This window comes from Gouania willdenowi, chromosome 13 (assembly GCF_900634775.1).
Source record: "Gouania willdenowi chromosome 13, fGouWil2.1, whole genome shotgun sequence".
Lineage (NCBI taxonomy): Eukaryota > Metazoa > Chordata > Actinopteri > Blenniiformes > Gobiesocidae > Gouania > Gouania willdenowi.
In genome coordinates, this window is record NC_041056.1 from 15,365,735 (window position 1) to 15,393,086 (window position 27,352).

The window sequence follows — 27,352 nt, forward strand, 5'->3', positions numbered from 1 at the left end:
ATCGGCGTCATTGTTTCTTTTTACATGTGTTCATTTTATTGGATGAGTGGGTGAAATATTCACATCGATGGGAGGAGGACGTTAGATTCACAGTGGTAGGCAAAAGGGTTAGCTGTTTCATTTGACAACAAACACCGAAACATGTAAAAAACAAAGAAAAAAACAAAGAAAATAAAAAATAAAAATGCACGCACACTCATACATTCATGTTACACCAGTAAACATTTGAAAAAGCATGCACTCACATATGTGTGGCAGCATGACGGAGTGTGAAGAACTTCCGTCTTTTCTTCTGTTTGAAGTTTTATGCAGTTGCCAGCCCGTCGGTCGGCTCTAATCTCTGTTAGGAAGCAAAACGTCAATCCATAAACTTGCAGAGAGGCAGAGGATTTCCAGAGATTAGATAGATTTAAGTCAAAGAACTTCAATGCAAAGTGCAAAAAAAGTATCCGATCTTTATTTCTTGAAATTAAAGTGTTTTGTGGCTTGGACACGATCTGAAATCGTAATTTGGAAGCGCAGATTTTAATCTTGACAATCTTTCTAAACACTATTGTGTTTCCATCTTTGTACTTTGTACAAATTAGGCAAAAATGTTGGATTTTTTAGAAACACAAATATTTTTTTGTTTGTTTTTTGTGCACCTGTAACTTTGTTCCCTTTTGACCGAATTAAAGTGAAACTAAGCTCCAAATGATTCTGCTAATGCTCCCTGTTTAACGGCACCTCACGGTCTGTGCAGCCCGCCACATTAGTGACCACTGCTGCGTTGCTTTCTGTTTTAACAGGATTGAGTCATGAAGTGCTTTGAGTTCACAGTAGAACAGATTTCAGTAAGTGCTCCAGAAAAAACACAGATTTCAAAAGATAAAACACTCAATTTTCTCTCTAAACAGTCTCTTTGTCGAGGATAAACAAACTCATTTTTAGATGGCACTGGACATCTAAAAATCAATCTTATTTCATCTGTCTAGACATATTATTTTAATTCTCTATTATGGTGGAAAATCAATAAAAATCTGGACAGTAATAAAACAACATTATGGCTTTCATTCAAACAAACAATAACTAATACTCCAACAACAGAACCATAATCCTGTCTTCATTGCATCATCTTCCCTTCATATATATATATTTATATATATATATATGTATATACCATGGAACATCTGGGACTACAATATTCATACTTAGGTCCCAACAGTGTGCTTTAAGTATGGCTGACTGATGAGCATTTGAATCATTTCTGAGTTTCATACAAAAACACAAGTTTGCCTTTTCAATGCATTTTTAAGAGGAATCCTTTACTGTATATAAACTCTCAGCTAGAGCCCAGTGGAAGTTATGATTTGTGTATTACTGCAATAATAAAACGTAGCAATCCAAAGTCTCGTTCAGACAAATACCTTTCACCTTGTTGTACAGGTTTTTAGAGGTTGGCTGGATGTGAGATGAGGATTTTAATGGTTTTGTCCTTATGTACAATATGGCTTCTCTGAGTGGAAGAGACAACACAATCGTCTGGAGAGAGAGAGACAACAAACAGCCGAGTTTGGTTTTTAGTGGAGACGAAACGTCTTCAGGGAAAAGCAGTCAAAAGTTTCCATTTGCCGTTTTCTGGAAGAGTCGCTGTCACTTGTCTACAACCATCCGGCGTGGTAAATTCCTCTGGAAGCAACATGTCACAAACTGGAGACGCCAGTAATTCAACTCATTGTCCAATTAGTATTGTCCTCCGAGGCTTAATGTCCTGCCACGTCCGTCCCTCCTGCCCTTTTCACTGTCTCTCTTTCTGTCCTGTCATTCTGTTTTCGCCCTTCGTTTTGATTTTTCCTTGCCTCTGAGTCTCAGTCCTCCTCGGTGCCTGCAGCCCCCCTCAGTCCGTTCATACAGAAGGGCAGGCTGGAGGAGAAAGGGCTGTCAGACGGGGAGAAACCACTGAAGGGTGGCAGGCCGGCCAGCCGCTGCAGGTGAGGGAAAAAGGCAGGTGGGGGTCCCTTGTGATGGTCCGAGCGTAGCTGCAGGCCATCACTGTGTCCTGTGCTGTGGTGGTGGGAGGGGGGGAGCTCAGGTGGAGCGTAGCGGATGGTGCTCGGAGCGTAAAGGCTCTGAGGCCCCTGAGGGCCGAGGGCCAGAGGATGGAAGAGGACTCGACCTGCTGCTCCACCTGCAGCCAGTCTCTGTAGCAGCTCAAAGTCAGGCCCGTTCCCTGCACCGTTGCTGCTCCGACTAACCACGCCCACCACCGCCCTGTCATCCCGGGACAACGGGGAGGACACGGACATGACGGGGGACAGGGCGGGGGACGGGGGAGTAAATAAACCTTTAGCTGGGGCTTCAGTGTTTGAGGAGGAGTCAGGGATGGTGGTGGTCGGGCTGTCACGGGTGAGGTTGTTTGAGGGTGTGTGTGCGTGCGAGGGCTGTGGCTGAGGCTGGGGTGTGTGTGTGAGGGAGGTGGTGGTCTGCGGGTGAGACCCCCAGCGCCCCCCGGCCGTTAGGGCTTCATGCTCAGTCTTGATGCTGGGGCTACTGGGCAGAGGCGACTGGGAGACGACGCTCTTCAGCTGCTGGATGACAGCCCGGCCGTTGTGCACCCTCCCTGCTCTCTCCCTCCCAGTGGGAGCCTCTCCTCCTCGGCTTTGTTTTCCTCCATCTTCTATGTCTTCCTGTTTCAGCCTGTCCTCCATGCTCTGCTCCCACTCTGCCTCTTCATCCCCCTCACTCTCACTCCCCAGGTCAGAGGAGGCCGACACGTTCTCCTCGGTGTGACGGAGCTCCTCCAGTTTGCGGCGGGTCTCCGGAGGCGCCCCCTCAGGGTCGGGCCGCAGCAGGCGCTTCCTCCTGTCCTCTGATTGGATGGCAGCGGGGGTGAATTTGTCTCTGCCTTTCGTATCAGGGTCACACTTTCCCACAGAGCTCTTTACCTGCAGCGAGCCTAAGAAGGAAGGAAGATTTTTTTCATGAACAAAGAGAAAGAGCAAGCAAACATTTGTGCGTGTCAGTGACACGGCAGCGGAGGGCAACGTGCGCGTACCTCGGGTCTGTGGGGAGCTGTTAGTGGGAGACGAGCTGACTCGGAGTCGCTCAGCTCTAATGCTCTCTGGCAGCTGCTGCAGATCCAGCGGTGTGTCGGGGAGCTCTGTTCGACTGGATGAATGAATGTGCAAAAAATGGAAGGAGAAAAAGTGGATTGACATATGAATAAATCATTAAATGCACTTACGCTTACATTTTATTCAATCATTGCAATGGTTTTTGAACACATGGAGATAAATCCAAACACACAATCAACCTAATGACAACCTCAAACTGCCACACAACCCTCTAACCCAGGGGTGTCAAACTCATTTTAGTTCAGGGGCCAAATATGTCACAGTTTGATCTGAAGTGGGCCACTGATTTTATGGAGGAAAACTAGTCATTTCAAAATTATTGTGCCCTAGTTTACACTTTTACCAATATAAAAAATACTTAATATGTAAGAAACTGACAATATCCAAGCAATAAATGACAGATATCAGTCCCAACAGGATCTTCACTTTAAATTTCATAAATTTTCTGACCAATTTCTATTTAAATAAGGGAAAATTGAAGGAATTAGGAAGAAATTTTAGAACGCTATCATGCAATATAAGCACCAGAAAAACTGTCAGCTCCTTACAAATGTTGTTGGGTTTCATTTACACAATGATTCATGTTTTCACTGTCATTTTTACTTTCCTCTGCGGGCCGAATTGGATGCACCAAAGGGCCAAGATTTACCCCCCTGGCCATGAGTTTGACACTCTAATTTACTCAACCCTCTACCTAACACACGTCTGGACCTGCAAACACACGTACACTAACACATGAGCACAAACTTCCACAGACCCACACATGCACAGCGTCCCACTCAGCAGCCCACCAATGCACAGCTAAGCTCATACAAGGAGCAGAAGGCTGGGGGAGGTAATGAGCTCTTGTAATTACAGCACTAATTAACTAAAACACCATTCAGTCCCAAAATTCTGACATCCATTTGTAGTAATTATGTAGCTTCAGTCCAATTAGCATTGAAATTTAGCCTGATCCACTTGTTATTGTCTAAGCGCTCTGGTGCTGTGCACACTCTTTTATGTCCAGTGTGTGTGTGTGTGTGTGTGTGTAACTTTGTTTCCGTGTACGAGTGTGTGGAGAAGAAAACAAAAAAAGACCCAAAGATTTTTTAATATCTAAAAAAAATTAAAAATAGACATGTTATTGTCAAATTTAATGTACATTTATTACATTTCAAAAATATTTATTTCCAATCGATTGCCAAATAGCTTGATTTCATGTAATGTTTACTTGTTTTCAGAAATGTCATATGTTTTATCACTGTAACCTCAAAGCTTGACGGTTGTAAATATCTGTATCATATTTGTAAATTTGTATTATTATTATTATTATTATTATTATGAATCGTGTGAATGAATGAAATGTGTGTGTATCTGATCCTTATTTAATGTTTTTTCTTTCTTTCATCTTTGTTAAACAATTTATTCTTTTATTTGTGATTTTTTCTTACGTGGCTGTAACGAAAGCAATTTCCCCCTGGGATTAATAAAGGAATTCTTATATTATTTAGGTTAGTTTATATTTTGAACATTAATGTGTTCTATAATTATATTTATATGTTGTTAATATCATTATATTCCTATGTTGTTAATATTATTTTATTTATACATTGTTAATATTTTCATGTTATATGATATTTTATAATATACTACATTATATTAGAGTAATGTTTTAATGGAAGACAAGCAGATATATTTTTATAAGACGATGAGCTAAAGATTACTTGAAAGTCAGGTAAAAAAGCAGATAAATTCAATTTAAATGTGTAAATATTTATTTTAAATGTTGCTGTATTTTGGTTTTGACTTTGTTAAATTGTAAAATGATTTGAATCAGAAGGAGGACTTTTTTCTAGATGCTTTACGCTCTCCACTAAAAGTAGCTGCATTTTAATGGTTTCTTTACGTTAGGAATCATTTAAAGCTGAATTAGATGTTTACGTATCTACTGAATGTGGCTTTAATGTGTTGTGGAATTGAATTTCCGTAATTGATAGCGTTCACATAACTAACTAACTAAATATCATCATCAGTTTTTAACAAAGGCAAGATAAATTGTAATTCCCAATAACATGGAATACAAGTGATGTGCTTTGATGTCTCTCTTTAGGGAATGTCCTCACCATTTCCTCCCATCAGATGTAATACAAATCTTGATTCCCCTAATCTTCCTTTATTTCATCATCTATGCCTTTGAAGCGTGACGGTGTTTGGCATTAATAACGAGTTTCAGCACTTCAGAGGAGCTGCACTGACCTCAGGATGTAGTTAACCCAGATGACGTTGCGTTCGTGAGGAGCTTTGTGGTTGATGGACACGGTGGCGGTGGATTGGATCCACAGGTAACCTCCTCTCCTCTGCAGCCAGCGATAGTAGCCGGTCACCACCTGACCCTTCCTCAGCACTGACAGGGTTAAAGGGGGGAATGTGAGGGGGTGGCACAGGGAAAAGAAGGACACGGTGTGAGTGGTTTGACAGTTCATCTAGGTGTCAGCAGATGGCGCCTGTCACAACATGGTATTCAAAGGGTTTCAACAGGATCTCTGTCTAACAGAGGCTGATGCACTCAGAAACTGCAAAGACGTCACTCACAGTCCTCGTGGCTCTGCCGGAGGTTTTCAAGATCTTCCACATGAATGAAATGGTAACATGTGTGTCCCACCACCTCAGCTGGGGTCAGGTCCATGTACTCTGAGATCCTGGGAAACCACAGAAAGCAACACATTGGATAAATACAAAGGAACAAATCAAAAGGAACGATGGTCTGCCAAAGTCTTCACTCTAGGGCCACCTTTGGGGACGCCACGTGTACCTTCTGCTTATTCAGTTTTTTTTAATTCTCATTATCTAATTCAGTTTAAAGACTAATTGTATGAACAGTGGCCAGGAGTCTTCTTTTAATATCATGTTCATAATTCCAGGATCACTTTTATAGCAAGATGTATAGAACAGGAGATAGAAAACCGAAATACAAAGTGCACCTTATTTTTGGAAGAAAAAAAAATGCATAAATTGTGTTTTTCTCGTTGAATTTAATTTTTTTTTTTTTTAATGACAAAAAGAACAATATATATACAAAATGTATAAAAATATAATGAAAAACTTTATATCTATGGTTAGGTCCGAAGTTGTTGAAAAGATTGGATGTGAAAAAAGTGGGTAAATTATTTATATATAACATTTTGAAGACATTTTTATGAAGGGTACCGTTTTGGTACCTCAGCTGTAGGGTGTTTTTTTTTTTCCAATAAATATTAATAGCTCTATAAGTAATAATAATAAATATTCTACTTTGAACCTTATTTTTGAAAAAAAATGCAAATTTTGTGTTTTTCTTATTGAAAAAAAAAATGACAGAAATAAAATGAAAACTTTGTTTTTAGGTCTGAAGATGTTGAAAAGATCTGATCTAAATAAACGGGGGAAAAAATATACATTTTTACGACAGTTTTATGAAAGGTACCATTTTGGTACCGCAGCTCAAAAAGTGTAATTTGTTTTTCAAAAGTTCCCCGTGGGTTAAAAAAATTTGACTGACATTTAAAAATATTTCCGCAGATAAACACACAATTCCTACCTGTTCTCACAATATGTGACCTGTAGGTCCATGTTGACACGGAAGACAAACATTTGACTCTCCATGCGGACTTCGTTAAGTGTGGTGGGTGGGAGAGTGTGGGCCAGAGCGACCAGGCCCATTGGTCGACGCACCGAACGTGTGGAGCCTGGAGCGAGGGCAGGGCGGCAGCGGATACGTCCCGTCACGTGGATAACCTGCCACAAGAATTCTTATTCAACACGACACCAAGAATGTCTAAGACAATGACAGTCAAGTAGAATTTGGTCTGCCTGATCCATCACCCACACTGTTGATTCTATGAAGGATCAGCAGGAGAAAAAAAAGACCTTTGTGCTACAAGTTCATTGGATTAAAAAAAATTACCCTCAGAGGAGAGAAGGATTATGGGCCCCAAAACCCAAATCAAAAGCATAAAAAGCATTTCCACAATAAAGAAATGTCTAAAATAAAGAAAGTGAGGCGATCCAGTGTCAAATAAGGTCAGAGCAATAAACAGTTTTAAAAAAAAAACAACCACCTTGAAACTGATGTGGGACACTGGCAACCCAATGTATATGCACTAGGGATGGCACTAAAAAAAACTATCCCGATAATTTCTGTATTTATCACGATAACAATAAAAATTAAAAAAAATAAAAACAACACTACACACAATAAAAAGGCTACAGTAGTTGTCGACTCAAAGAGCTCGTGGGCTGATATTTTATAGAATATATTTGTGAATGTGATCACTCTATTAGTGTTTTTGTATGCAATTCATTTATTTCCTCACTTAAAATGAAATGATTTAAAAAAAAAAAAAAAAAAAAAGCACATGAAAAGCATAAATAATTTTGTACAATTAAACCAGATCAAGCTGATGATTTAATCATTCAGGATATTTAGGTGTAATAATCTCAATAGTTACATTAGTCTAATGGGACCAGCTTTGTCTTGTGAACACGTGAAATATAATTAAAAAATATTGCATTTCACAAGTTGGGACAAATGAATAGTGACATTAATTTAATGCTAACACTTATTTCACACGACATGTGACATGTTTAGCTTTTATCCTTCCATACAAGTGTTAAATCTGACCATAAGTAAATATGTGCCTGGTAAGCCATATACTTTTTACTTGGTCTATTCCTTTAATGAAGTCAATAGCTTTAGCTCATAGCCCAGTCTGTGTTTCGGTGAGTTAGCTTAGCTTAGTTAGTTTCCAGTTCATAATTATTGCAGGCAGGTTCATCTCTGTCCCCGTGTTTGTAGGAAGTTAGTGTGGATCTGACGGAGGAACTTAGACTGGTTCACTTTATCTGGTCTTAACCATGTAGGGGTCCATGATGCACCGCTGTGCGGCAGCTTCAGGTAAGCTGTGACGAGCACCGCCGTCTGTGTGTGCGCGTGTGTGAGGGGGCGACGGCGCTCACCGCGGAGGCTTTGCAGTGGCGCTCCTGTGAACAGCGCAACGCTCCAGAGAATAATAAGTTGGGGGCAATTATGTCCCATGGAACAAGGTTTTTGGGGGCATTCTTGCCTAAATTGTGGGACAAAGGGCTCATTTCCTTCGCTTATTTCCGACATGGAAATGTATTGTTTCTATTGTGGGATGACAGATTTTTACCGGTGATTTTTTTGACGATATATCGTACACGATAAACTATCGCACATTCTTAATCAGCACAAATATAAACCAGCAAATATAAACAGAAAAACGAAAGCAATTTTGGAACCTTCTAATACTGCACCTTGTATCCAGAGGACTTGACATGCAGGCCTCTCTTGGTGAGCGTGGACTTCATGCGGATGAAGAAACCACGATCAGGGGAATCGTCAGCAGCAGAGTGAGGACTGGAGGGAGCTAATGAAAAAAAGAGATGTGACAGTCCAGTCAACGGGGTTTCTCACACGTTACACTCACAGTAAGTCAGCCTCCCTCAGCAGAAAGCTTTGACAGCTGTCCTATGAAGAGAAGGCAATTCATAAATATATTAACATAGCAAAATTTTTACAATATTTCAGGAAATGTTGAAATCTTTCCAGCAACATAAATAAATGAATAAATAAAACAAGAGGACTTTATATCCCCAGTGATAACGATACAGAAGGTCCAAACTAGGAACTAGGGCTGGGCAATATGGACCAAAACTCATATCTTAATATTTTTCTCAATATGATGATATACAATAGAAATTTCAATATTTTTAATTCAAATAAAGTCAGACCACAAAAACAATTCAGGGTTAAATTTGCTGATGCAAAATGCCACACAGGCTCATTTATTAACAAACAGCTGCACATTGTCTGCCACTTTTAGCTTTTTTCCCTATTCGGGACAGCACGTGTGAGTGAGTTCTGTAGTGTGGCTTGTTTAGGGGAAGGTCTGGGTTAGGACGCACTCAGCAATCCATCCAACTGTGCTTTTCATGCTGTTCTCAGAAGTAGCGAAAGCAGCGACTTCTGAAACAAGCATTTTAATACAAAATGAGCTATAAAAAATATATATCGATATCGGCAATATTGTAATTTTTTTGTATTGCCAAAAAAGAAAACTCCATATATCTTGAATCTCAATATATTGCCCAGCGCTAATAAGAACCCCAATTTTCTTTGCAACTAGAATCTGATCCAGAGTAAACTCTGTGGGGTAATTGAGGAATCAACTTTACATAACTGAGTGAAATTTCATAAAGATTGGTCGATTAAGAACAGAGATATGAATTTGCCGGTAATTATAGAAATTTTATTTATTTTTGATACTGATCCAGAATCAATATATTGATCTGGATCCCCGCTAAAGTTAAATGGAATTTTCCATAAAGTAAAGTCAATCTTTGGTTAAAAACTTCTCAAAATCCATTGAGTACTTTTAAATTAATCCTGCCAACAGACAACAACAAATAAATGCCTTGGCGGTGGTAATAATATTATTATTGCAATTATAACTAGAATATTTAGCATTTCCTGAAGAAAATGCAAGTGAGGATGCATTGCTGAAATGCACCCCTATTTGGCTGATGAAAAAAAAGAATCTAACCCCCCAATTAGGACTCTAACATTATGAGAATTTATTTTTAAAGATTTTTAAGAAGTTGGACCAGCTGAATGTTCTAAAAGCTGAACAGTTGAATAATGGCTGAACAGCTGAAGTTCAAAACTGAAGGGGGAAAAAATTGAAAAGGGGGATTTCCCTATTTAAATGAATGGGAACATTTTTGAACAAAATCGGTCAAACGATGGAGTTGAAACAAGCAGAAATCTGCGACGGAAGAAAATGCTACAATAATAAAATACAATAACAAAAGTGAGGATGCAGGGGTTATCTTCACTAATTAATTACAATTATAATGGTGTTTATGATGCAATTTTTAAAAAATAAAACTCACAAAAGTGCAACACTGTTGCAGTGCTAACAGCCAGAAAATCACACAGAACCTGTTTGCATTCAATAAATTGAGTGAAGAGATTTAATTGATGGATGACAGTGTGACAGTACCAGGTTCGGGGGTACCAGCCAGAGAGGAGGTAGACGCAGAACTGGAGGCGCTCTCAGGACCCGTGATGCAGCCGGCCTCGGCCCGCAGGTGTGGCCTGATCCCCAGCCGCTCGGCCATCTCTACGTGGTCCGCAGGGTGGATGTAGTCAAACACACTGCTGCCCGTCAGCTCCACCTGTGGAGAGGCACAGCAATAAAAACCAACAAGCTTAGAGCAGAAATAAGAAGATATAACTACACATGAGAACACTTCCACTCATGCACGCACACACACACACGCACACACGAAGGAGAAAATCAATATACACTATGACAGGAAAATGAAAGCACCGCTCAGGGTTACAACTCAACAAGGAATGAGGAGGTTGTAAGACAACCCTGCCCTGCACCCTCCCTACCACCCAAACACACCACACACACACACACGCACACACACACACACACACACACACACACACACACACACACACACACACACACACACACACACACACACACACACACACACACACACACACACAGAGTCTCAGAGGAGCATGTGACTACAGTGCAACACAAATAAAACCAGATGAGATAAAAATCAATTGTATTTGCTGATTAAAAACAGGTGAACTCCAAGTACCTCCAAAGGTCACATTACAATTCTCCTTATACCCCCCCAGCCTTCTTTGCTTCTTCATTCACTTACACTTCATCCTAGCAGACAGACAGAAAACAGCACTGCTGCTACAGCTCATCCAGCTCTATATAATCATAATGCATCACAGTCGCGTCTCTAATCATTTAAAGGTAATAATGGCGCTGCTCTTGCAAGGCATCCGTAAAAGCAGCACAATTGGAGAAGGTGTGACTCCATCTGAAGGTGTAGAAATGAGTGTGTGCTGCATGGTACTCATGTGTCAGAGTAACAGCATGCAAGTTTAACACACATGTATGCAGCTTCTATTGCATCCGTTAATGTGTGTGTGTGTGTGTGTGTGCGCGCGCGCCAATACTATTCCATCTGATAAAGCTGTGGCTGCAGCAGCAGCCTCACACCCTTGTCTGTAGGACAGAGCCATTTATTACCGGATTAGAGCCATTTACTGCAGGCTTTATGGGAGCTTCAGCAGGCCCTCAAGGACATCACAGCCGGGGAGCGGAAGAAGAGAGAACAGGGAAGACAGGAGCAGAGGAAAGCCAGCGATTGACGACAGATGAACAGAGAGACAGAGGGAGAAGATGGAGGAAACCCCAACAAGTGAGGGAAGGATGATGGACGGGAAGGAAAAAGTCCCTTAGCTTCACACATTTAAAAAATATGCCACCTGTAATATCAGTAATCACTGGATTTGATGAGCACCAGTTGAGGTGAACATCTATTAAAATGCTTGTTCTAAAACTAGCCTTTGAAACAAACAAAAAAAGCCTATGCAGAGTAAGAAAATAGAATAGAATGAGTTTATTGTCATTATACACAAGGTACAATGAAATTAAGAGACAACTCTTGTGGTGCAAGATACAGAGAAAAATAAAAATAAAAATAATGAGAACAACGTGGATAAATATATTGCAATGTTACACATTTTCTGAAATGACTGAACACCTTATGTGTTCAGTACCTAACAACCCCCTTTTATTATTAATATATTATTATTATTATTATTATTAAAATAATTAACAGGTCTGCAGGTGTTTGTTAGCACTATTCAAGAGGTAATAAAATAGTAAAAAAGAATTACTCAAAATGCAGATTTTAAATTGAAATAAAAACACATCGTTTTTAATAACTGGAACAATTTTTCAGTAGAATATGCACCATTCGTCATTATGGAGCAGGTGAAAAGCTGAACAAAAGCACAGTGAGGGGCTGATCCTGTTAGCAAACCTCAACTTTAAACCATACCATGCATGTTTTGATGATAAGGAAACCAGTATACATTAATGAAACCCAGACAAGCAAATGGAAAACATGAAAAATCTAAACTTTATAGTAATTATGCAATGTTATTAGTGCTTTATCTTTATTATACCTTTTTTTTTTTTTTTTTAAATTGTTATAAAGTTCTTTTAAAATCTGTTTATTCTTTGAACGTTTAACCTTATAACATCTTCTGCACTAGAACAATGAATGAATGGATAGTTACTGTATGTGAAACAGCAATAAGTTGAAGCTTTGAAGCCCGTCCCCGTTGACTCAGGACTCAACCACAGCGTGAACGTCACTACAAACACACTCGCATTCACGTTCACGCTGAATGCTAATAAAGAGACACCAATAAAGCAAACGTACAACAAGAATGATAAGCATCTGGCAACTGACCAGCACAAACCCATGATGTTATAATTACATTACTCTTTTTAAGGTCATATTCTGGTTTGACCACAGTGACTCTATCCAAATATCTGCATTAACATAAAAAATAGCCTGGTTTGCATTCAGATATAATTTGATTTTCCTCACATTTTAAGATCATTGTTGTAACCTAAGTGAGTCTTTATTAAAACTAGTGCTAGTCAAACGATTACAATTTGCACTCGCGATTAATCACACAATTTTTCTGAGTTCATCTTGATATATTTGTTTGTATGAAAAATCTGTGTATTGTAACATGGCAATACAAATGAAATGTATGAGCAACTCTGTTTCAGTAAATGTATTGTGCTAAACAACAACAAAGGTTCAGTATTTGTTCAAAGTGATTTTTTAAATAAATATTTCCTTTACAAGGAAGAAGAAACCTATTCTTTTTTTCTCCTTGGAAATCTGAAGTTGAATTAAACCAATTAATTTGTATCCAGTGCTAGGTCAGTGCTAAACTAGCTTTCCCCTATGAGTGAGCAAAGTTATAAAGTCATAACAACATGATCAAGTATGATTTTTGTGTTTTTAACTAGCTAATAGCAGAGAATGCATTTAGCTAAGGCACTGTAAAACACACTGTTATGCAGGAACACTGACTGTGTGGAGTGTGAAGTCGATAAAGGTAAAAAGCACACCTGGTGCATTATATGGGTCGGATTCTCTTTCTGAAAACTCACCTGTTTCACGCAGCTTTAATTTTCATTTTTTTTATATTTATTTGTTGCTTACTGTTTCTTACTGTTCTTTCTTTTTTCTGATGTACATTTCTTTATTTTCATCACTGTATTTGCTGTTGTTTGAACCTGAAAAGTTTCTTTGAGTTTCTTGAAAAGCACTTTTAAATAAAATGTATTATTATTATTATTATTATAATTTTTATTATTATTATTAATGACATGGTGGTGTAAACAAAACTAGTCACGTGACTTATAATGGACGCTGAACTTCACACCACTGTTCATAGCACGCACACACTTTGCACCACATGAGAGTGCAGGGGAACAATAATGCAAGTTACATACGTAACTACGGTTCTATGAATCCCGAATGACAGCCAGAGGCGGTTCTTTAGCACTGAATATCTATGTCTCATGTACGCACTGGTCGAGCACCTATACCAACAAAGTCACATGTGACCCCCGAGTGACCCCGCGGAGTCAACAAGTTCCTTAAGAATCTTCTCACAAAACCACAGAGATTCCGAGTGACACTCTGGGGGTCGTCCGAGATTCATAGAACCGCAGTTATGTACAAAACTTTAGTTCTATTTCATCCCTACTGACCGACAGTGGCGGTGCTTTAGCACTGGATGAGCAATGTTAAGAGCATTATGAGGAATCCGGACACCCACCTCACACACTGGATGCTGAGGGATTAATGGCCAAGACCGCCCCCAGGAGGCGTAGCCACGTTGACCCTGTAGAATCTGGTAAAGGTCCTGGGTGAGGTCCACAAGGCTGCAGCACAAAACGCCTCAATGGGTACTCCCTTCAGAGAAGCCCATGAGGTAGATACCCTTCTTGTTGAGTCACATCTCACCCTGGATGGTGGAGGGAGAGTACTGGCCGTGGAGGCATGCATAATAGCATCCACCACCCAGTGGGATAGCTTCTGTTTTGACAGGGCCCTGCCCTGCCAAGGGCAGTCATAGCAGACAAACAGCTGCTCGCATCGGTGTATGCTTGATGTAGCGTTAATGTAAGTCTCCAGGGCTCGAACTGGGCACAGCAGTTCTGAAACCCCTTTTGACAATGGTTCAAAGTGTGCCAACCCAATCGGCTGGTTAACATACAAAGGTGACAACACCTTTGTGAGACAGGCCACGTTCGGTCACAACGTGACCCCATCCCTCTCAGGGTGCCACCCCAAACATGAGTCTTCCAATGATGGGGCATGTAGTTCGCCAACCCTCTTAACAGAGATAATGGCTAAGAGAAATGCTGTTTTGACAGACACCCACTTGAGCTCCACTTGTGCCAAGGGTTTGAAAGGATGTCGGCCTGGTACCTCAAGCCGGAACCTTCTGAATCCTTAGAGGTCGGAGCCTTAAGGCCCCTTTGAGGAAACGGGTCACCAACCGGTGGGATATCATTGTGGTCGAGTCCACCAGGGCATGTCTGCTAGAAATCTCGGCAACAAAGACCTTCAAAGTGGACTGTAAGTGGCCACTATCCAGGAGGGACCGGAGAAAAATCAGGATAGTGGTCGACAGGCAGTGGACTGGGTCCAACGCCTGTCAGCACATCAGACAGAAAACCTCTTGAACTTGTTCTCATATTGAGTTCGGGTGGAAGAGGCCAGTGGGTTGACTTCTCGAAGGCGAAGAGGTCTATCTCTGCCTCCCCAAAAGGTTCACAGAGGTTTTTCACCACCTCGGGGTGAAGCCTCCATTTGCCGGGTGGGGTCCCCTTCGAGAGAGGAAATCCGCCACCTGGTTCTGTTCCCCCGGCACATGCATTGCTCTCAGGCTGGCCGGCCGGGGAACTGCCCAGCCTAGGAGACACTATCACCCGCAGTAACTGCAATGAGCTGGTGCCACCCTTGTGGTTTATTTGTGCCACTGCCACTGCCCTTAGTGTTCTTAGGCTAGGTGAACCACCAGCAGCTTCAGCACACTGATGTGCTTGATGCTGTTCCGGGAAGACCACAGGGCTCGTAAAGTCCGCTTCTGCCAGACGGCACCCCACCCTGCCGGGTAAGCATCCACCGTCACCATCTCTCTGCGGGACAGAATGGTGCCCAGGGCCACCCCCTTGGCCAGAAATGATCTCTCTCCCCACGGGGTTAGAGATCTGATGCACCTCCAGGTAACCTCGACCACCCAATGCCTGTGTAACTTGGCATCGGAAGAACCAACAGGCCCAGGGGGATGACCCGTGATACCGCTGTCAGTTTGCCTGTGAGGCGCAGGAACTGAACGTAAAGCAGTCTCCTGCCTATCCTGAAATGGGACCAAGAGGAAAGGATGTCGTCCACCCATCCGGGTGCCAAGCTGGCCGTCATGGGGAAAGCATTCAGGTTGATACCTAGATACGAAAGCCGCTGGGAGGGAACCAGACAGCTCTTCTTCATGTTCACCCTCAACCCCAGGCCGGCCACATGGGCCAAAAGCAGGGCTGTATCCTTGGCTGTTTGAGAGGGCACACAGGCAAGCCAATAATTGAGGTAACGTAAAACTTTCAGCAAGTCTACTTGCAGAGGAGCGAGGGCAGCAGAACCCTCCTGGTTGCAGCAGGTGGTCTAAAGGCTTGATGGCACCCTTGGCCAGGAGTGTGGACAAGTCCTGGCTCAGAGCCAGGGCTTTTCCTCAGGTGGTGGATGATGGTCATCCTGAGTGAGGGTTGGCGTCAAAACTGCAAGGTGTAGCCTTGGGTGAGAGTAGACAGCACTCAGGCATCCAACGTGCCTGCGGGCCAGTAGCTGGGGGTACCGGGGGGGCAAGGGACCTGGTACTGCACCCCTAGGCTGCCTTGGAGGCAGGCATGCAGCGGGGCAAAATTTTTCAGCCTGCTCTGCTGGCCGTCTGTACCGCTGACAGCTACTAGATGTTGACCTCTGGGGCCACTGTCGAGGAGCGATCGTGGAGGCCCTGGATCTGCCAGGAGCTGCTCTGGGCCTCTGGAGGCCCACAAGCTGCTGCCAGGTCACCCCTGCCTGGGCGAAGCGCTCCAGGGCATTGAGGGCAGCTGATCGAAACAGCTCGCCCAGCTACACTAGAAGGGAACGGAGAACTCTTTGGCACGCATCAGTCAGGGGTGACTGCGCTAACCACACCTGCCCTTGAGCTTGCACCAGCGTCGACATCAGACGCCCCATTTCCCTGGCCATGAGGGCAAAGGCATGAAGCAAAGCATCACTGAAATCTATCACCAATGCATCCACCAATGCTTGTGATAGAGAAGCTGAGAGGGCCAGCATAAGATGGGAGAGGGAGTTACCGACCTGCCCCTTGCGGGTCGCTGTGTTGTATGCCTTCGACAGCAAGTGGTCCGTTATCCTGCACTGTGGTCAAGGACACCTAGCATCGGAAGGGCCGATGATGCACTATGGCAGCCTTGCTTCTGTGACTCTGCTTCAGGGCAGCTGTGGCAACAGTAGTAGCTTACCACCACTTTGTGTGGAGTGAAACAATAATGCAATGTGAAGCGCTTTGAGTGTCAATGAAAAGCACTATTTAAATGCTTTGGCTCCTTCCCGATCAAACATTTTTTTCAAGTTAAATGCTCATAATTTTCAGGTTCATATTGCATTCACTTTTATATCACTGCATGACAAATGAAAAACTCTTGCAGGAGGCAAAAATGCTTCCGGCAGTGAGATCTCACATCTATGTGGTAGTAAGCTGGATAATATACAAATGAGACTGGGATTTGTTGCTAAAACACAGGAATTGATTGCTTTTTAGGAAAACAAGTAATATCCTGTTTACTTATACACGTTGACAAGTGTGTTGGAGGTCAAAGGTGTATATCATAAATAGCATTTCCCCTTCACAGTGTCATGTCGTTCTCAAACAAGGACTCATTTTACTTCTGCTAAGAACACGGGACAAGCCATTTCAAAGAGACACAATCCCACAGCCTTATGGTATTTGAAAACAAGTACAGAAACAAACAGGTCCTTATAGGCTTTACCGGGCTTAAGACCTATCCGAATAATATCACTCCATCACAAGCAGGAGGGACGGATTGAAAAAAGATCAGACAGAAATGAGAAGATGAAAAAGAGACGGAGCGATTGAGAGGATGAGTCAGGCTCAGACATAAAAACAGGTATAGAATGTGGCGCGAAGGGAGACGTGAGAGGAGACCGAGATCACTCAGGCAGGTGTGTGTGAGTGCGAGTGTGTGCGTGCATATGCAGTCACGCACACGCTCTGTTTCTCTGCGTATGTGACCAGACTGTCTGTTTTTATGTCTCCGTGTGTCATTGTGTGTCATTGTTTGTGTGAGCAGTTGTCTGTCAGCTCGTGTGTGTGTGTGTGTGTGTGCGTGTGTGTGTGGGTATGTACGTGCATGTATGTATGGTGGTGTGGTGGGGATGGGGGGCAGGGAAAGGAGAGACATGATATAAATAATAGCAGGGGGCTTTAATATGTATGAGGCATCCGGGCAGTGGTCCACAACATACTCTCAGCCCTCAGCCCTCACTGACTGATGGGAGAGGAGAGGAGACAGGGGGAGGGGGGTGGGGGGTGGGGGGTAGCGGGGCTGCATACAAACCATTCGCAGATCAATTCTCTCCTCCCTCAATCTAGCATCCATCCTCCCTTCTCTTTACCCCATTTATCCATTTCTTCATCCTCCTGGCCTCCACTCTTACTTCCATCCTTCCCTTGTCTCCACTGGACAATTTCTCATTCCTCCTTCCTTTTGTCCCTCCGTCCATTCCTCCTGCACCTCCTACTCTTCCATTCCCACCTCATTTGTTGTGGAGCGTTCCTTCCCAGGTTTAGTGCCGTACGTGTGTCTGCCTCGGACACAAAGTAACTGGGAAAAAAATTATACCTGTAGGCGCCGCGGGGGGAGGAGGCGGAGGCTATGCCCTTGGTCAAGGTGCTTGACCTGGACTAAGCCGGCTAAGCAACCCCACTGTCAGGGGAGCGTCTCGGGGTGTAAGCCAGGTCAGAAGGGTCAGACACGCGGGACAGGAGGTGCAGGAAAGGGGGTGGTCCACAGGGGCAACATGCCCTCTAAAACAAACCACTGGGTCTACTTACTTGCTCAAAACATGTTTGTTTGTCTGTCCTTTGTCTCCCCCGTGGCTCTGTCTCCACTTGCCAACAAAGTATGGGGAAATGTTTCTGTCCTCTCCCATCCACTCTTCAATTCCCTGATTTTTTTCAAATTTTTTTTCTTCCTCATCCTATGCCATTGTGTCCATAAATACTCTATATACTCCCTTTCATATACCTCACTCACTCCCTCCACCTGCTCCTTCAGATTGTCTCTTTCTGATCATAAACCATTTCTGTCCATGGCCTGCTCTCATCTTTTCGGGGAAAGTAAACGTGGTGTTGTATGTTGAAGGTTTTAAAGTTAATCTTCGATCATAAATAATTTCATTAGAATGTTGATGGCTCGGGCCCTGTTTGAGGAGACATGATGGGTTAGGCCATCTGCTCAGCTGATAAGAACAGCTCTGTTTTATTAGCATCTCCACCAAAGACTCGGCTGTCTTGTTTACCCAGGCAATCCCAAGGCGAATTTCATCCTACAGCACATTTAAACTCTATTTACACACACTCTCTCTGTTCTCCAGCGCTGTCTCTCTGCCTCTCTCCTATTCTTCCACTTTTTTTTCCCCTCTCTCGTGTAATTGTCTGTCTGCGGCAGTCTGTTTCTTCTCTTGGGCTCCATCCTCAAGCTGCCCCCCAGTCTCACTGCTGAATGGTTATCTTTTAACTTTATACCCTGGAATGTTTGATCGTGTTTAGCGTGTGTGCACGTCCATTATTGTGCATGTGTATCGGCAAAAGGATAGTGAAAATAACATAAACGCTTTTGCTCTTATTATACTTCAAACCTAACCAAATATTTGGACAATTGATTGCTCGGGTTCCTTATGTTCCCTGAGTTTAAGGTATATATTACTATGCCTCTAACTTTTATTTGTCTTGTTTTTCTATACAAACAATGAAGTAATCTGAGAAATCTTATATTAAAATAAGGCTTTACGAGGCTAACGACTGCAACAGAGACTATACAAACGTGATGAGGAATGCATGTTTTTGTCTTTGGTGTACTTATATATTTCAGGACATCGCTGACCAAAAAGTGGAACATGATTTTGATAACATTGATACCAATTAAGGGTGTCCCGATCCCGATATTGATATCAGTCCGATACCAGCAAAAATGTATTATATCGGACTGCATCTACAATCTCTGATACGAGTAGTCCCTTTATTGGATTTATTGAGAGTTGCAATGATTACTTTTTCAAATGTATTTTATTCAATGTAGAATATCCTTATGTTTAAGGTTAAATTATATGTAACCCATTGATTAATATTAAATGGGTCAGGTTTTCTTGTACCAAATGTTGCTGACAGTTGTTCTCTGTTTGAGTAATATCACTTGATCAAGCCTTTCCAAAAATGACACACTACAAAATAAGGAATAAAAGTATGTATGATTCCAGGGTGATATCGAATATGATTAATATCGGTATCAGCCAATATCAAACGATGCAACATTGGCATCGTATCGGAAGTGAAAAAGTTGTATCAGGACATCCCTAATAACAACATTGATTACATGAAATGGTACAAATGGTTACAATGAAATGCCATTTTTTTGTAGCCGATTACATTATAACATTATCATTATTACTTTTATTATGAGCCACATAAAATTTTCCGTTCGGTTTTTTTTCCATCACAAATCTGTATGCGTCATCTTTCTACAGAAAAAAAAAAAATTGTGACAGAAGTTTAGTGACATTATTGATTGAGACCAGGTGAGATGTTCACTGAGGCACAGAGGCCTAATGCACCGGGACCTCTGCGCTCACTGCCATAAGCTTTACAGTGATGCCCTGGACTGTAATTCATCAGATACAAGAAACAGATTTTTAGAGGACAAAAATGTACTTTTTGCATCAGTACGTGGAACTATTCAACATACCAGGGGCGGGAAAAATCCATGCGTGCACAGATGCCTGGGTGGGCCACAGAATGGAGGGATAAAACTTTATTTCAGAAAAGGAAAAAGATTTAATGTATAAATAATTAGTATAGTAGTTTTAAAGATTACTTTCAACAACATTAGGGTAGTATTTGTAAATCTATGAATACTTGTTTTAGTAGCCTGCATTGATGTTTTCTGTCTATCCTATAGCAGTGTTTCTCAAATGGGGGTACGGGATGGCACGACAGAGGGTACTTGATAGAGAGAAAGTGGAAAATGAACAAACAAAAACATTAAAAAGGTTTGTTTATTTTTAGTTAAAAATTATAATCATAATGTTGATGAAAATTATTTTGGTTTGAACATGAACTAAAAATAAAAGGGTCAGTTTTAGTCTCACACCAGGTGGGAGATGTCCAGAACGCTGTTTACGGAAGCTCTGCCGCAGAGCCTCCACGGTGTGCACTGCCACCGCCTCCCTCACACATCGCTGTCTGTATGTGTGACGTCCTCGTCTCAGCTACCTGAAGCTGCCGTGCTGCGATACATCATGGACCGTTACTTGGTTAAAACCAGACAACCATCCAACAAAGTGAACCAATCCAAGTTCCTCCGTCAGATCCATCCAAAGTTCCACAAACACGGGGACAGAGATGAACCTGCAGCAATGATTATGAAATGGAAACTCAACCAAAGCTAACTATGCTAAGCTAACGCATCGACACCAGACTGGGCTAAGAGCTAATGCTAACCACTCCATATAAGGAATAGACCAAGTCAAAAGATTAAAAGAACTTACTGTCATAAAGCCACAGAGAGCCACTGATTTGTTTATGGTCAGATTTAACACTTGTATGGAAGGATGAAAGCTAAACATGTCACATGTTGTATGAAATGTTAGCATAAATACTAACGTCACTTTTTATCCGTCCCAATTTGTGAAACGCAATTTTTTTTAAATTATATTTCACGTGTTCACAGACAAAACTGGTCCCATTAGACTATTGTAACTATTGAGATTATTACACATAAATATACTGAATGATTAAATCAGCTTGATCTGGTTTAATTATAGGAAATCAGAGAGTTATATTTATCAATCAAGATTCGTCAGCAGTAAAAACACTATTGGAGTTTTGTGCTTTTCATACGTTTTTTTTTTTTTTTTTAGAAAATAATTTCATTTCAAGTGAGGAAAGAAATAGATTGCATACAATAACACTAATAGTGATCCACATGCACAAATATATTCCATAAAATATCAGCGCATGAACTGAGTCAGCAGCTATTTTAGCCTTTTTTAATTGTGTCTAGTGTTGATGTGATCAGATTTATTTGTGTTTGTTAGGAACCTGTTTACATTAAGTTGTGAATTTTTTTATTTATTTTTTTATTCATAGTTTTTATTTATCGTGATAATACCAGAAATTATCGGGATATTTTTTTTGTCAATATCGCCCATCCCTATGATCACTCATTCATTCCATCATTATGCTCTATAGTTATTTTTTCATAGAATTTTGAGCAAAATGTTGAAGTCAGACAAACGGGGGTACTTGGATTCATAAATAAGAAAAAGGGGGTTTAAAAACCACTGTTCTATAGCATAATAATTGTGGTGACAGGGTTTGTTCTTTTTGATCTGGTAAGTTGAGTCATTTTCCAGTGACGCAGCGATTAGTTTCAACATATCATTAATGGTTTGGAAGCAGCTCAGGGCCTTATTTTACCAGTAAGAGGTAAATCACTTTGGCAGAACACCAGTGAATGTGAAGGTATGAATACCACTGTCTGCATCTGGTTTCAGGGCAGGTCAAAATATGCAAAATTAAACCAAACATGATTTATTTCAAAGTATTAATTCAGCAGAGTCTTTAGTACTTTTAGTTGTGCTTTAGTTTTTGTATCATATATTATTCGAAAGAATAAACATGAGTGTGAACAATTTACAAAACGCAGGAATACGGAACTGAACGTAAGCAGAACCGCGTCTTATTCAAACGATGAAGTCTTTATCTACAAATGCTAATGAAACTTATAGTTTGATGTTTCCAGGGTTTGCTCTCGCTCACCGGGAAGTTTCACATGAGAAAAATCCAATGCCTTTATTGTTGCACTGACTCCTCTCTTTCTCACCTGCTCTCACCCTCGTGCTGCTGTACCCATTCTTCTTACTTTGAAGCATCTCTTTCTTATCACACCTCTCCTCCTTTTTCGGCCCCTCTCTTTCTCTCGCTGGCTGTCTCTATCTATCTTCCCATCCCCCTTGGTGTTTTTCCCCCTCCCTACAATCAATGTGGCTTTTAAGATGCCTATCGATTTGTTCCCCTAGACAGGCCCGGCGCGCTGGGGCAACACTTTGATTGCTGGGCCAGTAATTACTGTTATTATTTATGCATCTGGGCAAAATGGCAGGACTTAACATTCACAGTACAAGAGGCCACAGGCAATCAACAGAGGTGAGCACCTGGAGAGAGAGAGAGAGAGAGAGAGAGAGAGAGAGATAGAGAGAGAGAGAGCGAGAGAGAGGGGGAGGCTTTGTCCCTGTCAGAGTTGCACTTTGGAGATGAGCGCAAAGAATGCACTCAAAGATATTCACACTCACACAGATGCAATGCATACACAAGCACATACGGTTTCTCTCCTATGAGGAAGGGTATGAAAGCCTAAGCAGAAGACATGCTCATGTGTGCAAAGGATTATTCTTGTTTGTGTTTGAGTGTGCGAGCGTGAGAGCACTGGGGTCAGCTTACCTGCGAGAGTCCCAAGTAGATGGAAACTGTCTCTGAGATGTAGAGGAAGCGTCCCTCGTGACTGACCACAAACACAAAGCCATCGAGAGACTGTGCACACAAAAACACAACCCGTCACAACCCCAGAGGCACACAAACACACACACACACACACACAAAGAGAAAAAATAAATGCAAACAGAAACAAGACAGACAAATTAGAGCAATTAGAGTGTATTGAACAAATTACAATGAGCTAGAGAACAAACAACTCGTCACCCTTCGGCCTTGTTTTTTTTTTCCTCACTACCGACTCACACACAGCCACACAAATGCATGTATATAAATGTGAGGAGACATGAAACAACTCCCACAGATGCAAGCTGCACAACAGCTGTGAGCAAAGAGCTGCATTACAAAGCACAGAGACTAACACATGTGCACAAACACACAGTGACAAATTGAGCAAAGCCAGAGGTGGAGCTGAGCTTAAATACCAGCGCTGTTTCATTCACATGTAATAAAGTCAAAGTCATAAACTCATCCGAAATCTGATACAACCGCACACTGGGACGGACAGACAGAGGCAGAGGGGATTACAGTTCACTGTGACTGTAATGAGAAGTGAAAGGTATACAGCCAGCCCATTAGAGGGAACTGCCTCAGAGAATAATATTAATCGTCATAACAAGCATCCAGGAGTGAGGGGACGTACTCTATACGCCTCACACACACATGCACGTAGACGGCGGTCACTTTGCTCTGGAAAAATGATTGCTATTTTGAGCGCCCAGTGCAATGGTAATTTATGCAACTGACAAAGTCAGTATGCAAATATGTGGTCGGGGTGTGGGGCGTCGTGTGTTAGAACGATGAGAAAGCAGCCACCTTATTGTTGCAGAACTAAAGTGCAATTATCAGGCTATTAAGGTGGCAGAAAGGCAAGAGGGGACGAATCCTACAGTTTTTCTGGAGGGTTAATTTGATTTCATTCAGCGTCGCTTCCTCAGTCAATTCTCCATTTTTTTTAATTTTACCACTGTTAGATTCTGATCCCTCTCCTACCTGCTCACAACAACATCTGCTACAGCCTCTTTTTTTGAACTCCTTCCCACTCTTTTTTTTCCTCTTTGCATTCTTCATTTCGTCACCCCTGCAGCCCTCATGCCCCAAAATGCGCCGCAGGCATCAGGCTTCTGTAAGCCAACAAGATCGTCCGAATGCATGAGCATGAGGAGATGTATGTGTGTGAGGGGTTTAGGGGGATTGCCAATAGAAATAATTTAACAAAGGAACCTGTTCAAATAAATCGCATGCAGCAGTATTGGACAAAAACGACAGTTATGGCACAATGTGCTTGTTTGTCATAAGAAATACCTACTAAACACGACCTTGTGATTCATCTGAAAAAAAACCAAACGTGCTCTACATAAAGTCTAGAAGCATAGCTATCGACAGAAAACACATAAATCCTAAACTTTCATAGATAAACAGACAAACTGTGGTAGTTGGGAGAAATCTATCCCCTCTCGAGCTAAACAAACCCTTCAAACACAATGAAGAAGCAGTCAGACAGCTGATACATCATGTGAACACATGTAGATACTTGATATCTGCGCATATGGATGTTTGTGCTGAAGTCATTACCTGCAGGAGGTGAGCACCAAGGTGCTGCTCAAAGATGTCAGTGGTCAGGGAGTGAGATGATCGTCTGACTGCAGGAAGGACAAAGATAACACACATTAAACCCTGCCCAGAAATACTACATTTTATAGGAAAAAAACTATTACTTCAGTTCTATTTAAGTGTCTTTTTATTATTAGGAAACAAAAGAGGATCAACAGATAACTGTCAGATATTGACAGCTATCTGGATCAGTGAACCTGATCGTGACCAGTCACACAAAGCAGAGACGGACAACTTTTATCAAAGTGGGGGCCACACAAACATGATTGTCTGATCCGAGGGCCACATTATCAACAGCATTTAGAATAAAAACCAAACTGTGCATTAACACAGGAACAACAAAGGGTTTTGTCTCATTTTGTCTATTTTCTTGTAAATATAGCACATTTACGTTGCCCTTTTGTTTGTTTTTCGAGTCATTGTGTTTTTGGAATTTTTTTTGTGTCGTCATTTTGTGTATTTTTCTGTCATTTTGTGCAATTTTGTTGGCATATTGTGTGTCTTTGAAGTCCTTTTGTATATGCTGTTGCTTTTGTAGTCATTTTGAACGTTTAGTGTGTCTTTTGTTATCAATTTGTGCACATTTGTTGACATTTTCTGCATTTTGCTGTCGTTTTCTGTGTTTCTGGAGTTTTGTGTGTTATGATTTGCTTCATAAAACGTCCAACTTCATGAATTACAAGTTTGTTTTGGGAGCCGCACAAAATTAGGGCCGCCAGTTGCCTATGTCTGCTTTAAAGGCTTGGAAGAAATTTCTATCATTAAAAACCAAATGTCCAAATCTTGTGAAAAATTGTGATGAATGCACAATCCAGATCCGATCCGGATAAGTGGAGTGCCTGGAAAACCAACCTGACATAACAGAGTCAAATTTCATAAAGATCGGTCATGCTTTTGAAACTTCGCCAATGATGATAGATGGGGATTTATTCATTTTCGATACTGATCCAGATCCCCTCCAAAATGTAATGGAATCTTCCATGGCCTAAGGTCTATCTCTGGCTAGAATTTTGTCAAAATCTATTAAGTAGTTTAGACGTATTCTTACTAACAGACAACGCTGGTACCTGTAACAAGGTACCGTGAGACAAAGCCTTGTATTTATGGGTTATGCTTTGGAATTATACAGCGTAGACATAGTGGTGGTTATCATCAAGCATCTGGAAGACAAACAAAGCTTTGAGCTGTGAGCATATAAAGAGATGCAATGTGATGCACACGGCTCAATCAGAAACATACACACGCGCACGCGCGCACACGCACAGTGTCTGCATCACTACTCTTAATGCATCCCAAACACAAGCTATCAGAGCGGCTTCGGTGCCAAAGTGGTGCTGTTTACCAAGGCAATTACAATACAAATAGAGTTGGAGGTGGTTAGGTGAAGGGGAGGGGAGGGTGGAGGGGAGGCAGAATAGGTACGAGAGGATTGGGGAAAATGAGAAAACACTAAAAAAAAAAAAGGCAGTGATCACTTTCTTCAGAGCAAACAAGCACATGTGGCCGTAGTGAAAGATTCATTTAGTAATCAGGTATATTTACTGTTTTATCTCACACGGAGTATGTGAAGGTGTGTGTGTGTGTGTATAAGTGTGACTGCAAAAGTGGAAATGATACGTGAGAACTAATCACACTCCAAGCTGCTGCTTTTGAACACAGTGTTCTTGATCAGAGAACTTTCTGTAAGTGTGTATGTGTGTATAGAGTAAATGTGTACGTACCATAATAATTATAGCATGTGTTTGAGTCTTTGTGCAGGATTTTAGGGATCACTACATCCCTGAGTGTGTGTGTGTGTGTGTTGCTGCAAGGCTAAGGGAAATCAATACACGTTATGACAGGAAAATGAAAACGCTGCTCTGGGTTACAACTGAACACAGAGGGAAGGATGGAAATCACACACACACACACCTATACAACACGCACGCATGCACACACACTCAGATTTTTTTCGTATACATACTGCATTGAACGTAACACACACACACACACACACACACACAAACACAGAGTTGCTGGACAAAGCCACAGTGGCATTGTGAGATTGGGGTCCCCCAGTGAGACAGAGTGTGAATATAAATAAGGTAAGTCCATTCAGGGCTATGAAAGGGGGTCTGGTGCTGGGACCCCTCAGCCTAGTGGCTCTCTGCCTGGAGGGGGAGGGGGTGTCCACCCCGTCAGCCATGAGGGGCAGCAAAGCATCCGCTGCTCCACGGAGACTGGAGGAACAGACCTCTATCTTTACGGTTGGAGAAGGAATAAAAAGAAGACACAAACACACTAAATGGTAATTTTGTCCACAACACGGGCGGTACATATGTTGTGGTGTGTGTGTATGTGTGTGTCCTGCGTTTCATGACGTGCACCCCTAAAGGAGTGAGGGTGGTGTGTGATTAGTACTGCTGAAGAGTGTCAACTGGTACAGAACTGGAGTGTGAGCCTGGCATCGGTGAGACGAGTCGGGCGCACGCACACACACACAGACACGGGGGGAGCGGGGTAGACGGGGAGAGAGAGAGAGAGAGAGAGAGGAGGGTTATTTATTAAGAACTGCCATGGAAGAAAAGGGCCAACAGGAAGCAAAAACAGTGTGTGTGTGAAATGAGAGAGTTCACAGCAGTGTTACTCCCTGAATAAGGAGCTTTCCGTATAGTGTTGCTGTGAAACTAAGCCTTTATGCGCATTACGCTGAGTGACTTGCTAAATATTGTGACCTCTCATACATCTTCCAACAATTACACCATCTACAATGGTTCCCAAACCTTCTCATAGTCCCGTACCCCTTCAGAAATGTTATCTGAAG

General features: G+C 41.9%; 1 protein-coding gene across 1 annotated transcript in view; it reads right to left on the reverse strand.

Moving 5' to 3' along the window:
• The window catches only part of npas1 (neuronal PAS domain protein 1), a 52,790-nt gene that overhangs the window by 42 nt on the left and 25,396 nt on the right, over positions 1–27,352 (reverse strand). The window contains exons 4-12 of the mRNA XM_028464729.1: positions 24,511–24,578; positions 22,885–22,974; positions 10,157–10,331; positions 8,409–8,521; positions 6,673–6,869; positions 5,688–5,794; positions 5,352–5,499; positions 3,035–3,147; positions 1–2,935 (exon numbers count right to left, since the gene is read on the reverse strand). The exon at positions 1–2,935 is cut by the window's left edge and continues 42 nt beyond it. Coding sequence (XP_028320530.1) covers positions 1,848–2,935; positions 3,035–3,147; positions 5,352–5,499; positions 5,688–5,794; positions 6,673–6,869; positions 8,409–8,521; positions 10,157–10,331; positions 22,885–22,974; positions 24,511–24,578 — 2,099 coding nt within the window. The 3' untranslated portion in view covers positions 1–1,847. The remainder of the gene's footprint in view (positions 2,936–3,034; positions 3,148–5,351; positions 5,500–5,687; positions 5,795–6,672; positions 6,870–8,408; positions 8,522–10,156; positions 10,332–22,884; positions 22,975–24,510; positions 24,579–27,352) is intronic.